The sequence below is a fragment of the Pieris brassicae genome, chromosome 4, assembly GCF_905147105.1.
Source record: "Pieris brassicae chromosome 4, ilPieBrab1.1, whole genome shotgun sequence".
NCBI lineage: Eukaryota > Metazoa > Arthropoda > Insecta > Lepidoptera > Pieridae > Pieris > Pieris brassicae.
The window spans coordinates 19,432,391-19,457,152 of record NC_059668.1 but is presented as its reverse complement, the minus strand read 5'-3'; the positions used below and the strand labels follow the sequence as shown (position 1 = coordinate 19,457,152).

The window sequence follows — 24,762 nt, the reverse complement described above, 5'->3', positions numbered from 1 at the left end:
ACGGCGACCAACTCTAAACTAATATTGCGGTAATTATATTCATAACTTCATGTATCAATTTTAATTGTTATAGATTAGGTAATTAACTTTTATTACCTAATTATTTATTGTTATAAATTGTCACCATTTATTTATTCAGGTATTTTAAAATAGGTATGTTATTTGTACGTTTTACGAGTATATATCATAGTGTGTTATCATTTGATTCAAATCTTTGACCACCCAAAAATATTATTCTTGGACTCAGCCAATAGTGCCACGTGGCTATTGGCAAACCCCAATAAACCCTCGCCCCATTTAAAGGAACAAGTAGCATCCTTAATATTCAGCTTGTTATAGTCGAAGCATTACTTCAATTGTTTCAGGAATGTCACGAAGAGGTTAGTGTGAAGCGAGGTGTGGTCAGGCAGTTAGTCATGATGTGTAGATGTTATTGGAAGTGGCAGCTCTCCCGGCTGCTTCGGGCGGTCGGAATGCAGCGCGGGGTGCGGGCGGGGGCCGCTGCTGCCGCCGCGACGTTCGCTGCTGCCCGCCTCGCCAGTTCGCCGCGCGCCACACGACACGACTGTTGTTATTACGAGCGCGCCGCAACATCTCTCCCGCCCGCACGCTGGTAAGTTACGACCTTCATTCTTTTAACACCTTAACATCAGTTAAGCGCTCGCGACAGCGATGTTTTAACTCTTATAACGCAAACCGTCCGTTTCATCCCCTTTAGCAGAATGCTGAAGATGCGAATCCCTAAATACTTACCGGTCAACGATTCTGCGGCTTTATCAGTGTTACATATTTATTATTTGTCGGTACGGTGAGGTCAGAGGCGCGCGCGGCGATGTATACTTTATCGTGAGAGCCATAAGGTTGACTTATTTCGATGACAGAGCAAATACGACCGACCCTGGAATTTTGCTCTTTGCTGTGCTCTTGCGTCGTTCTATTTAGCAGGTATGGGATGTCATAATTGTACTTCCCTGTCATTTAGTGAAAATGTTATGATTTTTTCTTGCATTTATACAAAGAGCTCCCGTCTTAGTATAACACATAATTTTAAGAAAAGAATGTGAGATGCAATTAGTCAGCAGTTGTTGTTGAAGTAGGTAGTAGTTATACGCGAAACACTCATTAACGCTATTATTTCTTCAATAGTGTACTCGCCGTAATCACTGGTAAGGACTAACCATGACGTACCTATTGTAACACCGCGTGACTTCAGTAGCCGTCGTTGAAACATAATACAACTAAGAACGTGAAATATATAGTTTGAATATATTGCGTTAACGAAACGACAGGCCGACGCGCCCGCGGTGTAGAGTTGCCGAGGGATCCGGCACTCGTCCGGTGTTGTCTTCACCAGCAAAGTGCCTTGCGTGTTACGAAGTCGCCACACGCGATACTGGCCCTTATGGGATATGAGTCACGCCCTCAAATTGTGTGCCTCCGTAATGGTGCTTAGTATACCCTAGACGCATCGTTCACACAGCTCACGGCCTCGTTATATTAAATTTACGCGAAAACAGCACGTAATAGCAGAGCGAGTGGATACATTACTGCGTGAGCGGGTGGGGTACTAACAGTGTTTCGTCCTCGCAGCAGGGTCGAGATCCCCGACGCACAAGAGAAAGCCGGGGGTGGGTGACAGGCAGGGTGGCGTCGCTCCCCAGGAGTGGTCGACCCGGGACTTCCAACAAGGATTTGCTAAATCTGCTGCTTTTGTGTCGAGGTCGTCGCAATGTGAAATAACTATTTCTTGTACGTAATATTCAACACTATTTTTATAAATCTACAAAATAGGAAGTAAGCTAATAAGTATATTGCGAAACGCAGGCCGTTGCTCTTCAGAAGATGCGACTATGACACGTGACTTCAAATACCTAATTAGTATATGATCCTAAGAGGAACAACGGCCTAAGCGATATCAGCACACACCACTGATGTCGTGACCAAATCAAGCCTCGGATCCGCCCCTGACACACCTTGAACATAATGAATCTTGTTAGGCGCACGCATTGTTCAAATAATGTTAACATATCGGTAACAATTATGTACGATAAAGAACATGACTGCAGCATGTAACTGCCTCTTGAAATCGCTGGGAAACGAATGATGAAATCCGTTGAAATTCACTTTGTAAATTCAGCTCATGTTCGTTACGTACTTAAGTACAAGCTACTTAGTTGAGGACAAATCGAGGGTTTTTATAAAAATATAATTAAAAATCTAACAAAATAAAATGTTTGCTTTACCAGGCATTTTTTTTCTGTAATTTTTTCTGACACAAATGTGATATTCGAAATAATTCCAAACTGTGCACGGATATCAATCAGTAATATTTTGAGTTATTGTTTACCAAACAATAACTCAAAATAATAACGTTTTTTATGAAAATTTGTGCTTTATTGTTTAGATGAACTTGTTGAGCGAACAAGTCGTTGCCTCATACGTTGAGGATATGGTAAAAATGGTCAGTGTTCGCTTTTAAGCAAGACGATCGCCCACAGAGGCCCGAAGATACGGCATTTACAAAGCTACACACCCACTCAGGTTTAAATGCCATTCAATTCTAAGGAAACAAACTTACATCAATTTTAATTCACTTAACATTAACCAAAGATGTTTTTAAATGTTTTGAATGCTATTTTTTTATTACATATATGTACAGCGTAAGGAATATAAATAAATAAAAATTGCCAGTTGTCTCTTCCAAATTCTTCCATTTCTCTACTATTTTCCAATCTTTCCCCGTTATCTACTAAGTCCTTCGTAAGGAATATACTATACGAAATTATCCCTTATAAGTTCCGAAAATAGTACTTATAGAACACACTAAGATTTAGAGTCGAGGCTTAGCTGTAAGTAACGCCCGTGTGGCGAAACGTATTGGATTTTCCACGATTCTAAGGGTAATATTCTGAAACGAGACTGAACTCTAGACTTTGACATACGGGAGTCATGGTTCGCTAAGTCTTGTTTTTGATTAATGTATTTTCAAAATCATTTATTAATTTAGGTAACACAATTTATACTTATAAACGTCAATAAAGAAATACATATTAAATGCTTCTAATTTTAGATTAACTGCCAGTTCTCAAATCAAGGGCGTAGAACGGAAGAGAAGAACTGTCAATAAACGCTCCGCCACTCTTTAATCGCCAAGCTTTTTGTTTTGCAAAATGTTTCTAAGGAGCTGCAACCATTACACCATGTTCCACGTCACATATACGTATCCAACTATATATAGGTGACGGTTGTCCAATATATCTACTCGTTTCTTAGTTTTATTATGGCGCGCTATATGCCTTACGCATACTTAACAATCTCTATTGCAATTAACAGCTGGTCTTGTCTCAAGTAGTTTAGATAATCTTTCCATTGTAAAAGCAACATTTACTTAAGATTTTTTCCAAGCGGAAGGTCCGCAACAAGGACGCTGGAGCCATTACATGAATCGTCTCACTGACCGTACCCAATGAGTGTGAAAACCACGAAAATAAAAACAGATCAAAGAAATAATAAACAAATGACTACGATTTCTTTTAAATTTGTTTTATATATCCCAGTATGGTCTGTAAAAATGTAGCGTGAATTTTAAACAAGACCGCTTAAGATTAACACTTTCAGAACTGCTAAATTATTAGTTTGAATTGTAGTGGAATACAATGACGATATTTATTGCTTTGTGTAATCCAATAACATATTTTGTAATGCACAAAATGAAATTCTTGACATGATGGTAATGGCTTTTAATTAATATAACACAATATTATAGTAATTAGAATCGTTTCAATTACTAAAAGTTGATGAGTATTGGTTACGCTATTTTATCGCTAATTAATTACATACCTAGCGGATCTGATAAATGTTGTCCTGTACCTTTGTCTTCCATACAAAAAAAAAATTCAAATAACGTAAATCATTCTCGACTCCACGTGAACACACGAAAAAAGTTTCATCAAAATCTATCCAGCCGTTTAGGAGTTTAATAACGGACACGTAAAGATTTATATGTACTTAATTATTTATATTGAAATACTGTTACGATTGAAAACTAACAAAATATTACATCTGTTTTCTCATTTTGGCGCCAATACATTGTTCAATGCTTTGCGATATTAAAATGGAGTGTGGTGATAAAGAGAATAGAATCGCTGTAATTGCATTACACAAAGTAGGTATGGAGCCAAATGCAATTTTTAAAACTCGATACGCTTGGTATTTAGTAAAATGTTTGTGTACCAGGCTATTAATAGGTACAACGAGACCTCCTCTGTTTGTGACAGAAAAATATCTGGCCGTAAACATAGTGTTCGTACAAAAAAGGTGGTCAAAGCAGTAAGGGAAAGAATTCGAAGAAATCCATTCCGAAAGCAAACGATTTTATCTCGGGAGATGAAGATAACACCTAGATCCATGTCGCGTATTTTAAAACATGGCTTAGGACTTTTAGCCTATAAGAGACGTACTAGTCTTTTCTTATCTGATATTTAAAAAATAATAGGGTGGTAAAACCGAAACTACTACTGAAGCGGTACGCAAAGGGAGGTCACAGGAACAAATTTTTTGCTTACCGATGAGATTTTTTTACAATTGAACAACACTTTAACAAACAATATGGCCGTATTTATGTTCAAAGCTGTAAGGAAGCTTTCCAACTAGTCGACAGAGTGCAACGTAGGCACTATCCGACTCCAGTGATGGTTTCGTGGGGTATTATGTAGCTATGGAGGAGGTGGGGTAGCTATGAAGGAGTGACTGAGTCATACTTTTATGAAAAAGGTATCAAAACATCAGCATAAGTGTATAAAGATACCATTCTTGAGAAAGTAGTGAAACCCCTTAACCAAATTTTCATTAACCAAAAATGGTCCTTCAAGCAAGACTCAGCGCCGGGTCATAAAGCTCGGTTTACGCAGTCTTGGTTGAAAACGAACGTTTCGGAGCTGAAGACTGGCCGTCGTCTAGTCTCGATCTTAACCCGTTGGATGATTTATGGTCAGTTTTAGAGAGTACGGCTTGCTCTAAACGCCATGATAATTTGGAGTCCCTAACACAATCCGTCGGATTGGCACTGAATAATTCTCCCGGAAAGAGTGCGTGCTTCTATTAATATCTGGCCTCAACGTTTAAAGGACTGTATTGCAGCCACTGAAGACAACTTCGAATAAGCTTTTTATATTTAAAATTGATTTATATTTATGAATTAAACGAAGACACATTAACGGTAATAAATGTTATTTGCAATAGATTTGTGTACTTTGTTTCAATAGGTAGACTAGGTAAACCAGCTATATAATTGCTGTATAGATAAATAACCAGCAAGCAGCGCCATCTGCCTGGCTGATTTGTGAATCTAAACCATCCAGGGCGTCACCCCAACGTAAAAAAAATTCATTGAAATCGGTCCAGTCGTTTAAGAGGACTTCAGTGACACACACGTACAGTAGAAATATATGTTAATATAAAGATAGAGTAAACTTGATCTTTCGTATGATTTTGTAACTGTTAATAATAGTATTAATCTCATATACTTAAAATTTTAGTTCCCATAGTTATGTAGCGGCTTCTACGTCCCGTGGGAATCGATCCAAGGATACTTTTTATACGCCGACGCTACCAGTCTTTGCCAAAGAGAGAAATTCTAATCTTATACGATTTATATAGTCTGCAAACCACGGCGCAGATATTTTTGCGTAACACAAATGTCGCTTGTATTTTATTATTATAAAATGTGCGCAGAGATTTTAAAAGCGTTGTTGTTAACCGTTCATATTATAAACATGTACAAATCACTTATTGAAAGAATTTTCATATCGATGAGACGTTAGTATAAAAAATCGGAAATTATATAGTATTTTGCTAAAGAAATATAAATATATACATGCCAGTCATAAAACGGATTTAAACGATGGAGATTCTAATAGAAAATGTATGTTTCCCCGGAAATCAAACCCACACTAGAGGACATACGAAATAGCCTCAGGTCTAAATATTGTATGAATCGTTGGTATCATGCGGCACTTATGAATCTAATAGAAGTCTTTTATCCGACTTCAAAAAGTATCTATGTGTATTTTTTCGATTACATCAGCTCGTAAAGTATTCGTTCGTATCTAATCGGTCGACAGTTCCCACTTAAAATGGTAAATATAGCAAGAAGTCAGTTGATAATTGTCGCATGCATTGCTTCATGCTTCGTGGAAGTAATTTCTTTAATGTTAAAACGATGGCGTGTCGTAAGAAATGTTAGCGCTGAAAAGATTCGTAAAGCAAAGTTAAAATACCATAATTTTATACCATCTAAATCCCTGACTGCAGAGGATTTCAATAATAATCCAGTGGCAGTATTAGACTCCGTCATCTAATTCAGTTATCTTTTTAGAGAAACGCTAGCTTTCGCCCTAAATTTTTTTTTAACTGTAAGAGTATTAAATGCGCACAGCTTAAAAATTCATTTCTCTATTCGTTTAAAGCTTAAAGCTAACATTTCTTAATTTTAAACTTTTAATTTATGCCTAGAGTCGATTGACTGCGGCTTATTCATCCTTTAAAGTATACAAGGAAGTAGTTCATTTACAGAAAAAAATGTGTATTGTGAGCAATGTTCATAAGCAAGGCAAAACAATAATTGATTAATCAACTTTGTGCATAATCGTATTGTTGGCGCGGGGTGATATATAGATTTTATGCATATGCATAATTATAAACAGACTTCAAAAACACTAAGTCGGGAAAGGTGTATATTCGCGACGCTTTTGCACCCGGAGTACGTGTGCCACTTTTTTTCTGAACGTTTGTTTGTCCACAAATTTCTTGGTTCAAAATTTCACGCAATAAATATAGAGATGATAAATTTGAATCGTGGCATATTCCAAGTTCCGTCAAAATCGATTCGATATTTTTTTGAGACATCGGTAAATATAAATGACATTCGGGGTTTTTTTCTAAACCACTACTATTATTTTTTCTTGTAAGAAATTTTTTTGAATCAATAATCAAACCATTTTCATTATTAACAAATAGAAAATCTTAAACCTATATTAACCTGTGTCGAATAATTCGCGTGTGTCCTGGAAGGAGCATAGGCAGCTGCAATGCAGCTGTCGTCAACTCATGCTTGTTTTACTGCATCCAACTGAATCCCATATCTGCATTATATGTCCTCATTTCTATATAATGTGTTATGATTACAACGGAAATAACAATACGACCGCTTTATGCTAATGAAGAGAGAATTTAACACATATTTTTTGGGTATAAACGATAACAGTAGGTATCTGCTACTTAGGAAAGCCAGATTTAATAATACACTACCAGTATTTGAAAATTAGGTTGACATCCGTCTTATATCCATGCTATATCTAACACAAGCAAATTCCAACCATGCATTGATAAAACAATTGAATTAGGAATACAATATTATATGTAGATACATTTTTTAAATAATACTTTCAGCCGTATTATGTCTAATAATGTTACGAGTAAGGTAACTTAGCCGTTTGAGTAATTAATTTGACGGTTGAGGAACGGCACTCAAATGCATATTGCACGTAGAACCCCTTGAGAAAACATTATGTAGACAATTAGTATGGAGCTATTTTAATACTGCCCACATATACAATATTAGCTTCAAAAAGAATTGGCATTGCCTGAAACAAAACAATACAAAAATTACGTCACGAGCATGACGCATTACGCCCATAGTTATATATGATATTAAGTATCTCGTTGAAATTAAAGAATAAAAAAAGTACTTAATAGGATAGTAGTGTTAACCTAGTTACTGAACACCGAGGTCGGGCGTTTGAACCCCCGCTGTGGACCAATGGATTATTCTGTGCGCAACACTTGCTCGGACGGTGAAGGGAAAATGGATGACAAACCCATGTCTCATCGGGGGTTTCGAGAGTATGTTGGATGTATAATAAAATATGAGGAAAAGGAACTATCCTGTATTACTTTTTATATAATTCTAAAAAGTTTGTCGTCGCTCATTTTTTGTATCAAACGTATGTATTAACTATTATGTACTATTATAACTAGTAAACGTAAAAAATCCTTTGATATTTGAAATCGTTATTACGATTATCCCAAGTTTCGTTTTACGTTATGTTCCTTTTCCGATTATCCTAATTTTTGTGTATATAACATTTATTTGTTGGGCAATTTGTAAAACAATAAAGTGTTTGTCAAGAGTCTGCTTGTTATGGGTGAAAAGAAAAGGAGTGGTTATGTAGGCTTCTACCTGCCTTCGCTAAATGCTCTTACTACTATTATTATATGTAGATAATATAACATAAAAACCGTGTCATTGGTTTGTTATTTGGTATTATTTGTCTTATACGTTTTGATTTTACGTATTTATTTATAACTAAACAACTATCCTAACAATCGCTCTGAGAATATATAAATGTGTCGGTTTCGAAGACAGTATATGTTCAGGAAGTCAACCCTACATTATATATATATATATATATTACATATATATATATTACGAAAATCAACGTATCAATCATGTTGTTTTTCTTTCTCAGAATATTTAAACTGAATTATTTAACGCACTTCTCCAATACGTAAAATGTACTCATAAGCCTTTAAGACGAGCGATACACAATTGTTCTTGAATTCGTTTATCTTATTCGTTATCACCAGTTAGATTAATCACGTATTAATCTTCGAACATCTCAAAAACATCTCTCGACTCTTTGCCGCTTTCTATATTTTACCTTTATCTTCGTGTTTTAAGGTAACTTATAGTTTTACTTTTACCTTTCAACCTGGAACAATTACTGTTTCGCAGGCATCGATCAGGGGTGTGAGTTTCCAGCAATGCCACGGATACCATGGCTATTTCTTGATGCAGATAATAAACGGTTCTCGATAACCAACATTTCAAACTCGTGAAACATGATAGTTTAGGCTTTCGAGCATGTGTCTCTCAAAAATCTCGTAAACTAAAAGTCAAATGAGCTTATTTCTATATAGTGCTTGATGTATTCAAACTTAGCAAACAGCATTAAAATCGGTCCAGTAGTTTTTGGGAAATAGATCAATGCATTTTGCAATTAGGTATTTTTTATTTTATTTAATAACTTATATAAGGTACCTTCGAATGACCGTCCCTGGACCTATTTGGAGAAATCTTTTTTGTTTGAAAGATTTCATGAAGAAAAATCGAAGGCCCTCTTGCCGTACCTGGAATGTGAATAAAATGTATAACTAATAGTGATTTGTTTTTTGTTTGGTAACTCGCGAATACGCAAAGCATACTTTGCTGACAGTGGTGATCATAGACAATTCTTGCAATATTTTAGTGCGTCTATATTTTATTTAGTAATATGTCATTACCTTCGCCATTGCGTTGAGTCGTAATACATGATAACGAATGTACGAAAGTTACTTGTAATATTATTTTTTTCTCATTTTCGTGTATAATACAAGTTGAATTTCTGTAAAACTCAAAATAATAATGTATGTTTGTTCTTTAACATTTAAACCGTTCAATAAATTCTGTATAGATATGGTTTGGAACCTGGAATCAAATGTCAGTGTATATACAAAAAAATAGTTTACGAGTATATAGTAAACATTTGAAAAGATCCTGGTACAGCATCAGATAAATTTTTTATCTGGCAACGTAGATAAAATGCGAGCTGAGAGACTGTAGATAGGTAATCTTTACGTATAGGCTGGGTCGCTCCCGTGTCATCCCGGGGGCGTAGGGCGAGGGGGATACTTACTTTCCTCCTACAACTAAGCATGACGACGAGTTAGTATTTTACCCGAGCGAATATTCTATATGTACAGATATCGTTGATGATTAAGCACCTTCCCGGTATCTGTACGAAGTAGAATTGTTGAAACTTGAGCGATAGTAGTCACGCAATAAATGCAATTATGGAAAAAACGTGAAAAACTCAGATTTTTTGCCTAGAGTTTATTTTCCAGCCAGATTTGTTCCACGCATCGTCTTCGTGTTAGGAAAATACTGTTGCCTTGTTGTACAAGAATTGCCACCGCGCCGCCGCAAACCGAGATAAGGTTATCAGCGATAGCCTTGCTTAGGGATTCTCTGAAGCCACATAGGATAACTTATTACACTGCACGTACGCCTCTAGCCTGCTTACATCCCTTCTATACTATCACGTATCACGTGTTACTGGCAACCTCCCAATACGATTAATGTCAACAACCGAGAATGTACCTAAAGATACTTCTTTAATGTTATTGACTGGTTTAGGTTGATTTCATTGAACAGTCGAGCACCATTCACTTTTTAATAAAAGCAGGATACTTTTATGCCGAATATAATAGCCTCCCTATCTGCGTCACTAAGAAAAAAGAGGTCGACACGGCGGCCAACAAAGAACGGTATGCGGTGCCAGTGCTATATTCAACGGACATTATCCATTTGAAGATGCCTACGGATAGACGTCCGTGGGCTTTGTAGGCGGCGCGTAATGTATGCGTGGCGTCGGTCGACACCAAATCCATATGTTGCATTGTCGTTGTTCGCTCTGCGGACTGCCGACGGACTATATAATATTATAGATACAGTGACCTTGCTGATCAAGCAACACCAAACGTCTCAGCGTTTTACTCATATACGCGCAGAGGACTAGAATGTTATAAGGTGAATGCCGTCCTACGTGATATAAATCGGTTTCAATACCTTAAGAAAACCTTTGTAAAGTTAACGATCATTAAGTGTGCAATATATAAAAGGCTATTAGACGAAGGGTTCAAAATTAAACTTTTGAATACCATTTTGATTCAGTTATGTAGTAAATGTTGAATAAGTCTTTAAGCCCTTGCGGGTTCGACCTAATTGGGTTTGCGTATTAAATTGTCAGTATCTATTTAGAGCTAACGCGATAGTGCTTGTGTGAGGTGACCGCGAGGCCACACACCACCTGACACGATGGCAGCTGGCAGCCGGCTGCGCACATTGAAACTCGTTTAACAGACAACATCAATATGGCGGCCGTATAACTCTGCAAGAACTATTGTCCTCGCCGCATGTAGCTCAGCTCATTCAGCGGTTGTCTTATATAGGACGGGAGGGTTCGAGACCTGCGGTAGACAAGTTTCAGCATAATTTTGCAGGAAAATAAAAACGTATACGCAAACCGCACCCACGCCCAGACGAAAGACAAAACTTTACTGTAAGATCCCGCTTTCAATACATTAATTGTTTCGATAAAATACTGTAAAGTGCCTGTCCTTTGTCGTATTTTTCCGATGTTACGAGTAAGCAACGCTCGGCAGTTGTTTACACGAGTTGCGGTACATAGCTATCAGCGTTGTATATATGTACTGTGTAGTATATGATGTATAAAGGCGGACGCGTAGGTAGCGGCTGCTGCTTCGAGGCAACGGTCGCACAAGCCACGACCGTGATAATTTTCTGCGCTTATAACTTCAACGGCTTCTTGCGACACGGCTCTCATTTTTATGATTACACATTTATGGAAATTACAATGACGCGTTAAGTCCGTAGGACTTTCGTAGCATTACTATCGTATTATTCATTAAATGCTACATATAATATACGTGTGTAGTATTTTCTTTTTTAATAATTACATGCAATACTCAAGGGTCGCGAATAAGAACCGAACATAATTCAATTTTATGTGCATAATTTATAACTATGATCAATCTCAACTATAAACCATAATCTCGCGACAAGATTGACGTCTTTACCGCTTGTGTTTTCCATAAAATTGCTCTGTACTTACGCCACAAACAATACAAGAGTAACGAGAAAAGTTATGCGTCTTTAGTCACCAAGACGACTTAATAAGTCAGAGATTCGATATCTATGTACGTGCATTATTATCCATATCTGTCGACAAATGATTAATAAATTCCAAACAACTTTTCAGTGGTTTAGGCATCAAGACGGTAATCAAATAACGAATGTTTTGTGAGAACATTAATTTGTGTTCGAATGTAACGCTAGTCACTAAATATGCATTTACGCTACATTGGCGCCGATAATTACAGACTCAACATTTATGTCTGGTCATTTGGTCAAAACGAGACGTCCATGACACCTAAATGAACAAGCACCTTTGCTATCTGGTGCTGTGATAAGCGTCATTATCTCCAGGGCCGGTGTTTTGCTCGTGTTAGATGAGCGCGGCCGGCGGTATCGGGGCACAGCACATGTTGCGGAACGTGCGGGGCGAGGGGCCCGGGGGACGGGAGACCAGGGACGGCGTCAGCACACCGGCTTACCACACGCACACAGGCGCAAACCAACACGACCTCGGAGCGTCATTCCTTATCGAAGCCATCTTTGAACGAGCACGCTGCACGCTACCCGAGCGACGATTGCTATTTAACGCTGTTGCTATGATGGCCGCCACTGCAACTTCATTCCGTCCAAATAGTCTTCAAGGTTATAATTACCAGTCGAACCGGTGACATCGGAAGCAATAACGTCGTCGCCTACCCATGTTATTTAATAGTATTCGACTAATACACGTTAGCGGGCGATAAAATTATATAGACATTATTTGTTTGTATGTTAATTATTTTTTTATAATAACAGTACTGTTAATGTTATTTAAAAAGGCAGGCTATGCTGGTTATTTATGGGATGGCATATAACATAGTACGTCAGCGTTGGATGTTGCGACCATCTCTCCGTATCGATCTCTGTGGGGTGGTGTGGGCTGTCTCCACAAGGACGGTTAGAAGCAAGCTAGAGGCTGTCTAAAGGAAAACTGCCTACGTAGTCGGCCCCTAGCGGGTGTTCGCTTCAAGTACGCAGTTGTCGCGCGTCTATATATAGCTTGTGTTGGCGAAGCTACTGCGACCGCACCCGCGCCGCCGTCGCCACATCGCCCGACGAAAGGTCAATTGGCGCACAAATTATTTGCGTCGCAAAATCTACAGCACCAATCCAGCTCTATATACTAACAAACCATTGTACACAAGGGGAGAGCAAAAAGAAACAAATATTGACTTAGATATTTCAACTGAAGTTACTTCCTGTTGCGCTATCTACTGCCTATAATAACGTACGCACAACTGCTACTTTAAACATATACATACATACATTGTATATGCCTAGAGAGGTATTTCTTGCCGTATGACTTCAGCGTATACGTGGACGATAAAAAGTCTTGCACGTGTCATACAGAATCAAGTAGTTTCAAGAATGGAGAGACAAGCCAGTACCTATTTGCGAGTGGTTAGTCACGCAGCACGTTCGGAATGTCTGCACTCAGCCTCCTACAAGAACAGTATGACGCCACCTTTTAGTCACATAGGTACACGAAGTATATACAGTCTACGAAGTTGTGCTGTTTTGTTTTAAAAGGAGGAAAACATTTCTTGTGAATTAAGTTGATGTTTACTCGAGAAATGTATATCCAATAATTTTGTTTTTTTTTAGTTTCGAACACAGGTTTTATACCACATGGGAGATAAATTTCCATCTTCGCAAAGCATAATGAGGATAATGTAGACTGTGCGTGGGAAATTCAAATTGGCTGTTAGGTTTTCAAATTGAGAATGACGTAAATCTAGTCTATGAAAGATTCTATAAAGCAGGTTGCCTTCTGAGCTTACCAACACGAAACAATAACTGAAATCGAACCCAGCTTTTGAGATTACGTTTACCACTATTCCACAGAGACGTGTGTGATATAGTTGTTTCTTTGTCATTATTCTTGGGCGTAACCATAGTGAATCTAGAATCTGAAATCGACTACAATTACGGCGAAAATAAACCATTTATAACGTAAATTTTATTTTACGATAGCTTACGAATGATAAGTGAATTACAAAACAGCCCATGATTATTAGTGGCCTTGTTAGTTACGGTAAAGTTCGTGATATAAGACTAAGCGACAAACAAATGAAAGCAAAAGTTCACTCGCGTCCTCTATAACTCTAAATGACTTGATATGCCCGATGTTCGCGTTATGGGAGTCGAACTTGAAAGAGAGTGAAAGGAATACTGACAATATCGTGTTGCTTACGATTTACACGCATAATTATTAAACTTTACATGTTTTTACTTTTAAAACATATCATAGCAACTTATTTTTTATTGAAATTACTTTTCAAAACTAATTCTCATAATACTAAGCAGATCAATTATGATTGAATTACTAAGATATATGTGTAACTAACAAATGTATATCGTTTAATAAAACAAGTTGTTTTCAATTGCAATGTTAAATTGTCGATTTGATTCGTAGGGTAAGAGATTACAAGTGTTATACCAAACCCCTCCTTGCTTTCCGTCAACGAAATGAAGAAAACATGCCGGTGTACGCATTGTGCATGAGAGAGTCAAGTTAAGCCTGCATCCCCAGCGCCGCTAAAAATACTCCGCAGGTGTGCTAGCGGGGTTCGGGACGCGGGGGACGCATCCGCCTCAGCAGCAGCGGCCAACGGACCTTAGCGACAGCATATCGATTGCGAGGGCTCCCCCTGCGACGCGCCGCCGCCATTGTGCTCGGGAGTTTCTCCAAGCGTTTCCTGCCCTGAGTTGTCCGTGGTCCCCGCACCCCGCTGGACCCATCACAACGTCCGCCAGCTGCCACTTGTACCCGATTTAAGACCACATGTACTGTTTAGGTCGATGTACCTAATGTGCCCGAGAAATGTTAATCTTAAACCTAACTATTTGATATCTTTTACGTAGAGAGTAGTTTATATATGATCACTTTAATACAAAAATTTACCAACCGCAATTTACATAACTTTTTATAATCACACTAGCTGAGTTTTAATAAAAACGTAACTTTATTTAAATCACTTCAACTGTGTAAGGGTGGTGCATTAACAATATTAACATATATATATTTCACGACATATTCACGAAAAATGCTCTATTTGTTCCCTGTAATGATATTAAGTTTGTTCTATTACAGTTTTATCATGAAAAACTTTTGTTAAGTATTCATTTGAATTCAGTATTTGAATATAAGACCGCGTCGGCAATATATTAAGGATTCGAACTATTCATAAAATATATAACATTATGACAACTCAGTTATATAATTCATAATACTATGAATACCCTGAGATGGACAACGATTTTTACTTTTACAGTTTTTAATTAATAACAATACAAAGTAAATTTCGTTTGCATTTAAAACAAGTGAACAGAAACAAATGCGGTTTAGCATCTTAGGTTTCATCAGTAATGAGGAGGAATCCTTTTTGTTGAGGAGCCATGAGATAAATTCTTATATGTTATGTAAGTAGAATCCGAGAATATCGTCCACCGGATTGCTACTAAATCGTATACTACAGTTACAAAAAAACTAGTATGTATTATAGTTCGCATGCTCGACCTTCGTACTTCACGCAAACCAAATCGCAACCAAAGTTATATTTTAGACAAACGCTTACTGTGTTGATAATAGCGTTTTTCTATGTATACAATGCGAAATTTAATGTTTTTATCTCATTAATACAACTGTACATTTTGACCCTTTTTTTGAACGTAAAAATTAATCGTTTAAAGAATGCCAGTGTTTTAGTTTTGTTCGTGATAAATATATAGATAAATAAGTAGTTGGATTCAATATAAATAAACAATAATTATGTACTACAATGAAAATACACAACATTTTATTGGGAGGTTATAGAACCCTATCGCTCACGGGAATATCCGTGGAATGTCGGTTTTTTTAATTATATTAAAACATAACTATGTGGTGAAGGGCTTCTGAACTACTCTAAGTTTTTGTTTTTTCTTTAGCATTCGAACCTAGTACTCTATTCTAAATGCACTTAGTTAAAACACTGCGTTAACTATCCATAATGCTGTAATCCCTAGAAATTAATCTTATTACCGTGTACCGTTGCTATGAAACGGCTGTAAGCTTTGACTAACTTCTGGCAAAGATTGCTTTATAGTAATTTTCGTGCGAATGACCCATGCTCATGACATAACAATATCAATGAATCATTTGATAACCTCAATTGCAGTAACATGTCTTCACGTGACTAATAATAATAAGATAGCTTCGTCGGTACCGCACCGGCTGGGATTCGCAATCGTCGTTCTGATTCCCCTAACCGCTAGCCTCTCCCGGCACTGCGGAGGATGAAAAACATTGGAGCATCACGTCGACAGTCGAGTGCCGACCCTCCGCACCCGTCCCGCGCCCACGCGCCCTCGGGGCCGCCGCGGCAACCGGCGCGCCGCTGCCGGCCGCCTGCCTGCCGAGTGCCGCTAGCCTCATTCAGCCGGCGTCGGTCCCGCGCTCTACACACGACCGCTGCAGCACTGTGCCCAACCCCGCGTCCCCCTCCCGACCCGTCGCGCGCGCGCTCCGCTCCACAACACGGCACGTTTAACCGACTTCGACAATTGTTTTGTTCCAGCGGACTATGCTACAACAGATCACCTTGGCGCCGAAGCCACAAGTTGGCGAGTTTGCGACCGCCGCGCGTTCTCTCGAAGGCCGAATGTTAGGTGACGCTTCCTCGGAGGCCTCGTCGGATGCGGTTGACGATACAGATTTGCCCGACTGCAAAATAAGGAGGAATTATAACTGCTCAAAATGCAAGTTTTACACTCAAAACCCGCGCGTATATCTTTTACACGCCAGGGACGTTCACTTCGAAAAATTTAAGATTTATGAATGCCCTTATTGCATCTATGCTTCACGGCATAATCAAAAATTGATGAGACACATTAAAACGCATGAAGATGTCAACTTGTCTAGAACAAATGAAAGCGATATAAGTACCATCGCCAACGACACGATCGGGAAAATCGAGAGAAATATTGAAGATTTTCTGGAAGAAGTTGAGGAAGTTGATGATAACAATATGCAGATTGATGTTGAAGAGTGTAATTATGACACAAATATGCGCCAGATTGCAGATGAGAACTCCACCAATGTTAAGTCAGAATCTAAGGACACGGGAAGATTCTACTCCTGTGAAAAATGTTGTTATGCTACCCATATAAAAGCAAGATACACGAAACATGTCAAATATCATTCTCTGCCCATGATAAAGTGTAGTGTGTGTGATTTTCGAACACCTTACAAGTGGAATTTAGACCGCCACATGAGAAATCATGGAGGCAATGGAAGCTTTCACTGCACAATGTGCAACTTCACAACCGATATTAAGCAAAGCATGACAGTTCACGAAATAAACCATCACGAGCAGCTTCACTTAGGACAAGCGAGGCTTAACAGTCGCCGTAATCGCGTGGGCGGCAGTGATTTAAACAGTGCTATGGATTGTGATGAGGAATCGCTGATTGTGAAAGAGGAAGAGAGCTGTGACTCGCAGGACTCACAGTGTGTGTCGGTGAGTGTCTCGTTGTGTGCGTGAAGTCGTGTTGGGAGGCCGTTGTGGTACCTATCTAGTAATGCTTTTGCGCTCATCGCAATTCTCACTTACGTCATGCTTGTGTGTGTTTGATATTCCTGCTTATGAGAATGTGATATGCAATATATATATGCATGCTGTACTGTAATGATAACGTAGTAAATTTAGTTTTAATATTGCAGAAAATATTTTATATTTCCTATTTTTTATGTCATTAAGAATTGTATTTGGGATGCATTGCGTTATTTAAATAATAATTGATAGAACTTTCCGATGTTATATCCTTATTAGAAAACATAGGATGGCTTAGCTGGTTATAAAAAACAGATGAAATGAACAACAAAATATGTTACAAATTTAATCATAAAATATTTATCAAACAATTTTTATAGTTACAATAACAAAAAAAAAAACTAATTTTTTAACCAAGCAGATTTTTTTATAAAAAACAAAGTAATGTAAGATAATAAATAATGTGCGCAATTGTCTCCGAAAACAATCTAGCCGTATTAAGAAATCTTATAAACACAGAAAAATAACTGTATTAAATAAACTTTGTGGTGTTTATCTGACTGGCGGTTATTTATGTAGTGTTTGTTTACCTACATACTTTGACATTTTAATGTTATCCGTGACGGCTGGCACTGACAATTGAACGCAAACTTGTCGTCATTTTGGCAACTATGTTTGGAGGGAAGATTTAAGTTTTTCTGTTTTTAACATATTTATTGAAGTTATACTTAGGCGCGTTAGGGAAAAGAATAAAGTAAATTTTTACGATGCGCGCGAACACCGTCACAAAAAATCGACACCCTGAAGTGAGCTATAGTCCACATTTAATATATTTCTATGGTTAGTGTCGTTTTTTCTACAAACGTGAAATAATTTTTTTTGCTTGTTACGCCAAAGTAGTATAACTTCTAACGCGTGTACATAAGTACACGCTCGTTGTTGTTATTTATATAATTAGGACCATTATAGTACTGCATCTAGATAATTTATATTGTTTGCTTCTTCTCTTCTCAATTCCACCAGCTTAATATTTTTTGTACCTTATAAACATAGAACGTCTAAAATTATGGGAGTATTTAAACGTAAACGTAGATATTTCTACGGACAAATTTTAATCATTACAAATTATTGTTTATTAAGAAATTACGGCATGTGATACATTATTATGATATTAATCAATACACGTTTTTAATTTATTGAGTTATGAATTATTACAATAATTTTAGTTTTATTTTGTCTACTTTAGAATTTAGCATGTTTTGCCACTAGAAAACCTATAAGTATATTATATCAAAATCTATAAAGCTCCCAACACTATATTAGTGTAATATTAGACTCGTCTACAAAATTTTATAGACTTGCCAATTGCCGTCAACATTTTGGTCATTTGAGAAGATTCCATTTAGCCCTCTAAACATATTCGCTATTGTTTTTTTGTAAATCAAAGCAATCTAATCCATCTCAGTTATTCATTAGTACCCCCGAATTATAAATAAACCTTATATACGTTTATTATGTATAAAGACGTATAGAATGTAAGGCCTTCGTGTCCAAAGTGAAAATATTTAATCCTTTTTTATTTGGTTATTTACAGGAAACGGGGTCTCAATTTATTGAAAAAGAAATGGTTAACTGCAATAGTGATTCAAACGAAGCCACCTCATCAGAAATTGCAGCCAAGGGCGACATGCAACTGCAAAATGTAACCACAGAAGACTCTAAGAAACACTGCAGAAAGATGCCTCGGCCGATACCACAACTCATTCCATTAACTTCCACTCCAAACCCAAAAACACAAACAGGTGAACCACCTGCCAAAAAACACAAAGAAGATACCGAAACAACTGAAAATTCCATTCTTAAACATGATACTCAGACAATGGATGTTACATTAACGCCCGTTGTCAATATGCCAGGAAAGGAACGTAAAAAGAACGAATCGTTTTTCGATAGATTAAAGGAACGTATACTCACTGAAACGGGAGAACACGGGTCTTTAATATGCAAAAATTGTGGATTTGAAAGCAAATGCTTGTCCGAACATTCAGTTCACGAAAAAAATTGTGTCACTAATAGATGCTCAACTAATACATTACTTCCGAATTTAGGTTCTACAAGATGTCAAAATTGTCGACATAGGTGTAAGTCTAGTGCAGATTTAGTAATTCATTTAAAAACATGTGGCAAAGATATGAAGAGGAGTGATGAAAAACATGAAGACATACAAAATCAAGATAGTAATGAAACTTCAAATATAACTGAGAAGGAAACTGAACCGCATCCAATGGAGAACGTTGTATTCGTTTGGAATAATATCAATACAGATTCGAACAAATTCGACACGCCACTTGATATTAACATCAACGATGATTCAACAATGCCAGAAAACAAATTTCTTGACTCAGAAATTGTCGATGACAATGAAGCTATGAATCTATCACCGAGCCAAGCAGTTGGTAAGAGAGTTTTTAAATGTCCCCACTGTTTGTTTTGGGCATCAACTGCGTCACGATTTCACGTTCATATCGTTGCGCATTTAAATAGAAAACCATTCGAATGTTCACTGTGTAAATACAAGTCCAATTGGCGTTGGGATATCACAAAACATATAAAACTTAAATCAGCTAGGGATCCTGACCACGCCGAAGCACAAGTACTGATGACAGATGAAACAGGTCGGCGTAATTATAGCAAATATAACAAATTCTTAGCTATGCCCGTGTTAAATGACAAAGGAGAGAATGAATTTCATTATATTGATCCTAATACTCCGTTGGATGCCAGTTTGGATGATGAAAACCTTTATGAAGGCAACGATAGCGTAAATACTCCATATGAGAGTGGACAACCCCTTAATCTTCAAACGTTAAATCAAAATAGATTTGATAATGATAACTCTATGAAAAAGGCAAAGAAGACTATTTGGAAATGCAAAAAGTGCAATTACAAGTGAGTAGTTTAATAAACAATTTCTCTTTATTTGTGAATTTAAATTGTGTTATGCAAATCGGAAAGAGAATAATAATTTCCTTGTTGATTTTTCATTCGTAATTTTTGTTTTTTAATAAATGAAATTGTTGTGACGTCCCTTAGTTTATTTTGACTTCTCAATTTCCAGGGATTCATCAAAGGACGCTTTACTGGAACACGTTCGAGAACACGCGAGAGCTGAAGACAACGACAAGTCTCAAGTGAAGAAAGCAGAAACCGTAATAGATCCGGCTGATTTGGCATATAGATGTGGACATTGCAATCAGTTGTCGAATTGGAAACATGTTATACAAGTAAGTCTGACAGAGGCCGTAGGGTAGATACAGATCTCTTTTCTTGAACATATTTAGCAAACGGGCAGGAGGCCCACCTGATGATGATAATACAATTTTAAATTAGAATATTCTGGATATCGTATTTATTCTCACGTTTGCAATTTTCAGAGACACTGCCGCTTGAAGCACGACGGAATTATCAACGTAATTACAACACTGAAGCCCAAACCAGACCCGAACGCACCGTCGAACGAAATGAACGGTGACATGTGCACTAAGTGCCCATTTAAAACTAACGACAAGAATTCGTTAATAGTCCATCTACAAAACCATCAACCCTCGCCACAGTCTATATTCAAATGTTATTTCTGCCCCTATTTCGTTAAAGACGAGCAAGAACTCATTCAACATCTCGTATTACATGGAGTAAACGATCCAGAAGAATATATTTCAAAGGCTTTGGGAAGCAAATCACCTCTACCAGACCCATTTAACTCCCAACTCAATCTTAATATATCGGCTGTAGCCAAACGACACAAATGCAATGAATGTCCGTATGAGACTAACAGCAAATCTCAGTTTATGTACCATGAACAATTTCATCGACTTTCCTCCGCTGATACGCCGTATAAGTGTTCACAGTGCAATTATAGTGTATCTAAAAGGCATTTGCTTAGTCAGCATTTGCGAGTACACGCTGGACAAAGAAAGAGCGAATCGGATATAGATTTAGATTCCAATGATAGTGATGACTTACCATATGTATGGGTATCGGCTAAGGACGAGTTCCATAAAATGTATAAATGTCGATATTGTTCATACGTAAATGCAAGAAAATGTGAAATACTTTATCATGAACAGATACATTTTGTCGTTTTTGAAAACTGTGATATCACTATATATAAATGCTTGGAGTGCAAGTTGACTTGTTCAACTAAATTACAACTCGCTAATCACTCAAAAACACACGCTGAAATATACGGCCGTATCTACTGTCTTGTAGACTTTGATATTCCTGATGAGGAACAAATAGCTAAATTAAGAAAAGTCCTCGAAGCGGAGAAACACAACAAGACTGATGATTTACCCAGAGAAGACGCCGTGTGGGGCGAACGGAAAGAAATTAAAACTATGTACTTCTGTCACAAATGCCCGGCAAGATTCTTCTCCGAAAATGAACTAAATATTCATTCTAAATTCCACGATTCAACCTTTCCACATAAATGCAAAACTTGTGAATTCTCCGTACTCCATGAAAGTGAATTGATGGAACATAATTTTGTTCACACAGATGAATATAACACAAAGACCAAAATGCTGAAATTTATACACAACTTACATCCAGATTACAAGGCACCTCGTGTACAATTCATCCACTGTCCAGTCTCTTCTGAAGGCTCCTGGGTCGTTGCAAAAATTAACAATATAGTTGACTACACAGAAACTACCACTAAAAAGCATTCCGAACAAAAACATACTCCTAAACAGTACCCGTGTAAAGAATGTCCTGCAAAATTTTTCAAGAGTTCTGCATTGAACTATCATGTGGGCTTACACGGAGGTGAAGGGGACCATAAGTGCAAAAAATGTAGTTATACTGTTAAAAATATCGGTAATCTCGCAAAACATGAACTCTTACACGAAAATGAAGGTAAAGCCCCAGCGGGTGACTATGAGTCTGGGGATGACATGGACTATAAGAATGTTCCCTTATCGGGTACTGATTTATTTCAGCGAAAGACTGAGGCTCAGAAACGAGTACTTACCGATAAAGATAAGTTAGTAAGGCCCAATGATCACTTCCCTCCTGTTTTACAAGCTGATCCACAATTCGGCTACTTGATGCACGGAAACCCGGAATTTATCTATCCAACTTATTTAAAGAATGGTAGACAGAAAGAAAAAAGATATAAGTGTCACAAATGTCCGTCTGCGTTTGAAAAACGTGAACAATATAAGATTCATTTATCATTACACGGTTCGAAGCAGAGATATAAATGTGAAATATGTGATTATTCAGTGAAGTATTATGCAAACTATGTTCAACACATGCGGAAACATCAAATGAATGATGAAGCCCAAGCAGAAAGGAAGAAAGGCATGGATGGCTTTACCGAAAGCGAGAGCGATGTAAATAAAACGAGTAAAGTGGATGACAAAGGAGAGCAAATAAAATTAGCTATCAAAACAATGCCTACGAGGGTGAAAAGTGATTTTCAACAATTTTCAGTTAGTGATCAACAAACACTGCGTTTGCTACAACGCCGGCGATCTGTTACTACCAATGAGGCCATACAAAATGATACTTCTCCTACGAAAGATCGAAAAATGCATATGTGTCTTCTGTGTCCATACACTAATCAACGCCAAGATGCTCTTCATAACCACTACAAAAGGCATGGAGATAATGACGTCTACGGAAGTAACCATAGATGCTCATTTTGCGATTTAGTAGTAATTCAGTCCCACTTTCTACGAGAACATTTCAAAACACACTTCAATTATATGAAGAATCTCACCCCTGAATGTTTTATCGCCAACGAAGACGTCAGTTTTACTGTTAAATACGAAGACGATGAAAATATCGAGCCGTCTGACATTAAACTAGATATGCAGAAAAGAACCCAAGTATTCGATGAAAACAAAATTTTCGTCAAAATACAGACTGGAGAAGTCGTCGATTGATCTGCTACATCAACAAATTGTTTTAATGTCAATAATTCGTTGGTCATAGGAAAAGTAAGATTTGATATTGATATCCAGAATGTAATGTGATAATTTTATTTTATACCTAAGAAAATAGGGTAATAATTATTAACGATACCAACAATGCCAGTTTCAACTCTAATAGTAAGATTAAAAAGGTAAGAATAAAAGAATGTAATAGTTCTAAACTATAAACAGATCTTCAAATGCAGTATAAATGTGTTAATCAATTGGTAAAAGCTGGCATCAATTTGGATGTTTTTATTTATTACGATAAGGATTTTAGATTACGCCAAAGTATAGCTTGCCATTTTAGAATAGGGTTTTGAAATAATGTTACTTGTCTTCTTAGCGTGATCTTATCATTATTACAAAAAAAGTTGACGCCGCTTGAACCGTCCACTTTATTAACTCGAATTTATCATCCAATGCAATTATTTCATTTCTATTAGTTATTAAAATCACAACACATATTAGACACAGTGGCTAAGTGATAACGAAAAAGGTGTTTATTTTACTTCTCAATTGTATAGAGAAGCCTTATACAATGAATTAATAATGAATCTGCCTTTCACTGCGACGGTTTTATCAATCTTATGTGTATAGAATATTCAAATGTTCACGTAATGTATGTCATTATTTTTATCGTAAAAAAATGCTTTGTATTTAATCTATCGCAATTATGTTGCTCTTATCACTTACTATAATATATTTACCTAGATAGGTATTAAACAAGTTATTAATAAAAAACGTCTTGGTTAACTTCTGTATCGTATATTATATTAAGACAGTTCTTTTGGTAGCTACGTTAATAAAAACGTGTAATGTTCTCATTTATTTCATGTAATATTTACAATCTACATCAAGTTTTTAATTCACGCAGATAGGAGTGACAATAACTAAAATTAAAATGGTACCTGAGTACAAAAGTACTCTGGTACCAAATAACTAATACAGTTAAACTATAATAAATTTTACAGATTATGACACTGTTAATTCTTATAAGTATATAAGAATTTTTTAATAATTTATTTAAGGTCATTTAGGTACTTATTAAGATAAATAATATTATAGTCCTAAAGGACACATTCCAATAACAATTATTATTGGTAAATATACTTGTGATTACATTTCAGTTGTTTTCATTAATAAATACTTGAACTCCTTAATTTGAAATAACCAGAGGCCCATCTTACTATTTGAATTCATCATTCTTTACCAGCATAAGCATCACCTTAAGCTACCAATATTAATGGTGATAAGGATTGTCAAATACCTCCAGTAATTAGCATGAACCGGCAGCATGTCCTGGGTTTGATTTCCAGCAAAGAAACTACAAAACTAGTACGGCAAACCTGATCACTTAAAATATATATATATATAAATCATCCAGGAAACAATGCTGAAATTTATACATGTCCCAAAAAAAATTTGTGACTAAGTTGATAAATGAAAATTTATT

General features: G+C 36.9%; 1 protein-coding gene across 1 annotated transcript; it reads left to right on the top strand.

Annotated features, from left to right (window-relative positions):
* The first annotated feature begins 439 nt into the window (after positions 1-439).
* LOC123707995 (zinc finger protein 91-like) lies at positions 440-24,431 on the top strand. Its single transcript, XM_045658401.1, has 4 exons — positions 440-613; positions 18,923-20,277; positions 20,447-20,612; positions 20,763-24,431. Exons 2-4 carry the CDS (start codon positions 18,953-18,955, stop codon positions 23,277-23,279), a joined length of 4,008 nt encoding a protein of 1,335 aa, XP_045514357.1. The 5' UTR covers positions 440-613; positions 18,923-18,952; the 3' UTR covers positions 23,280-24,431.
* The last annotated feature ends 331 nt before the right edge of the window (positions 24,432-24,762 follow it).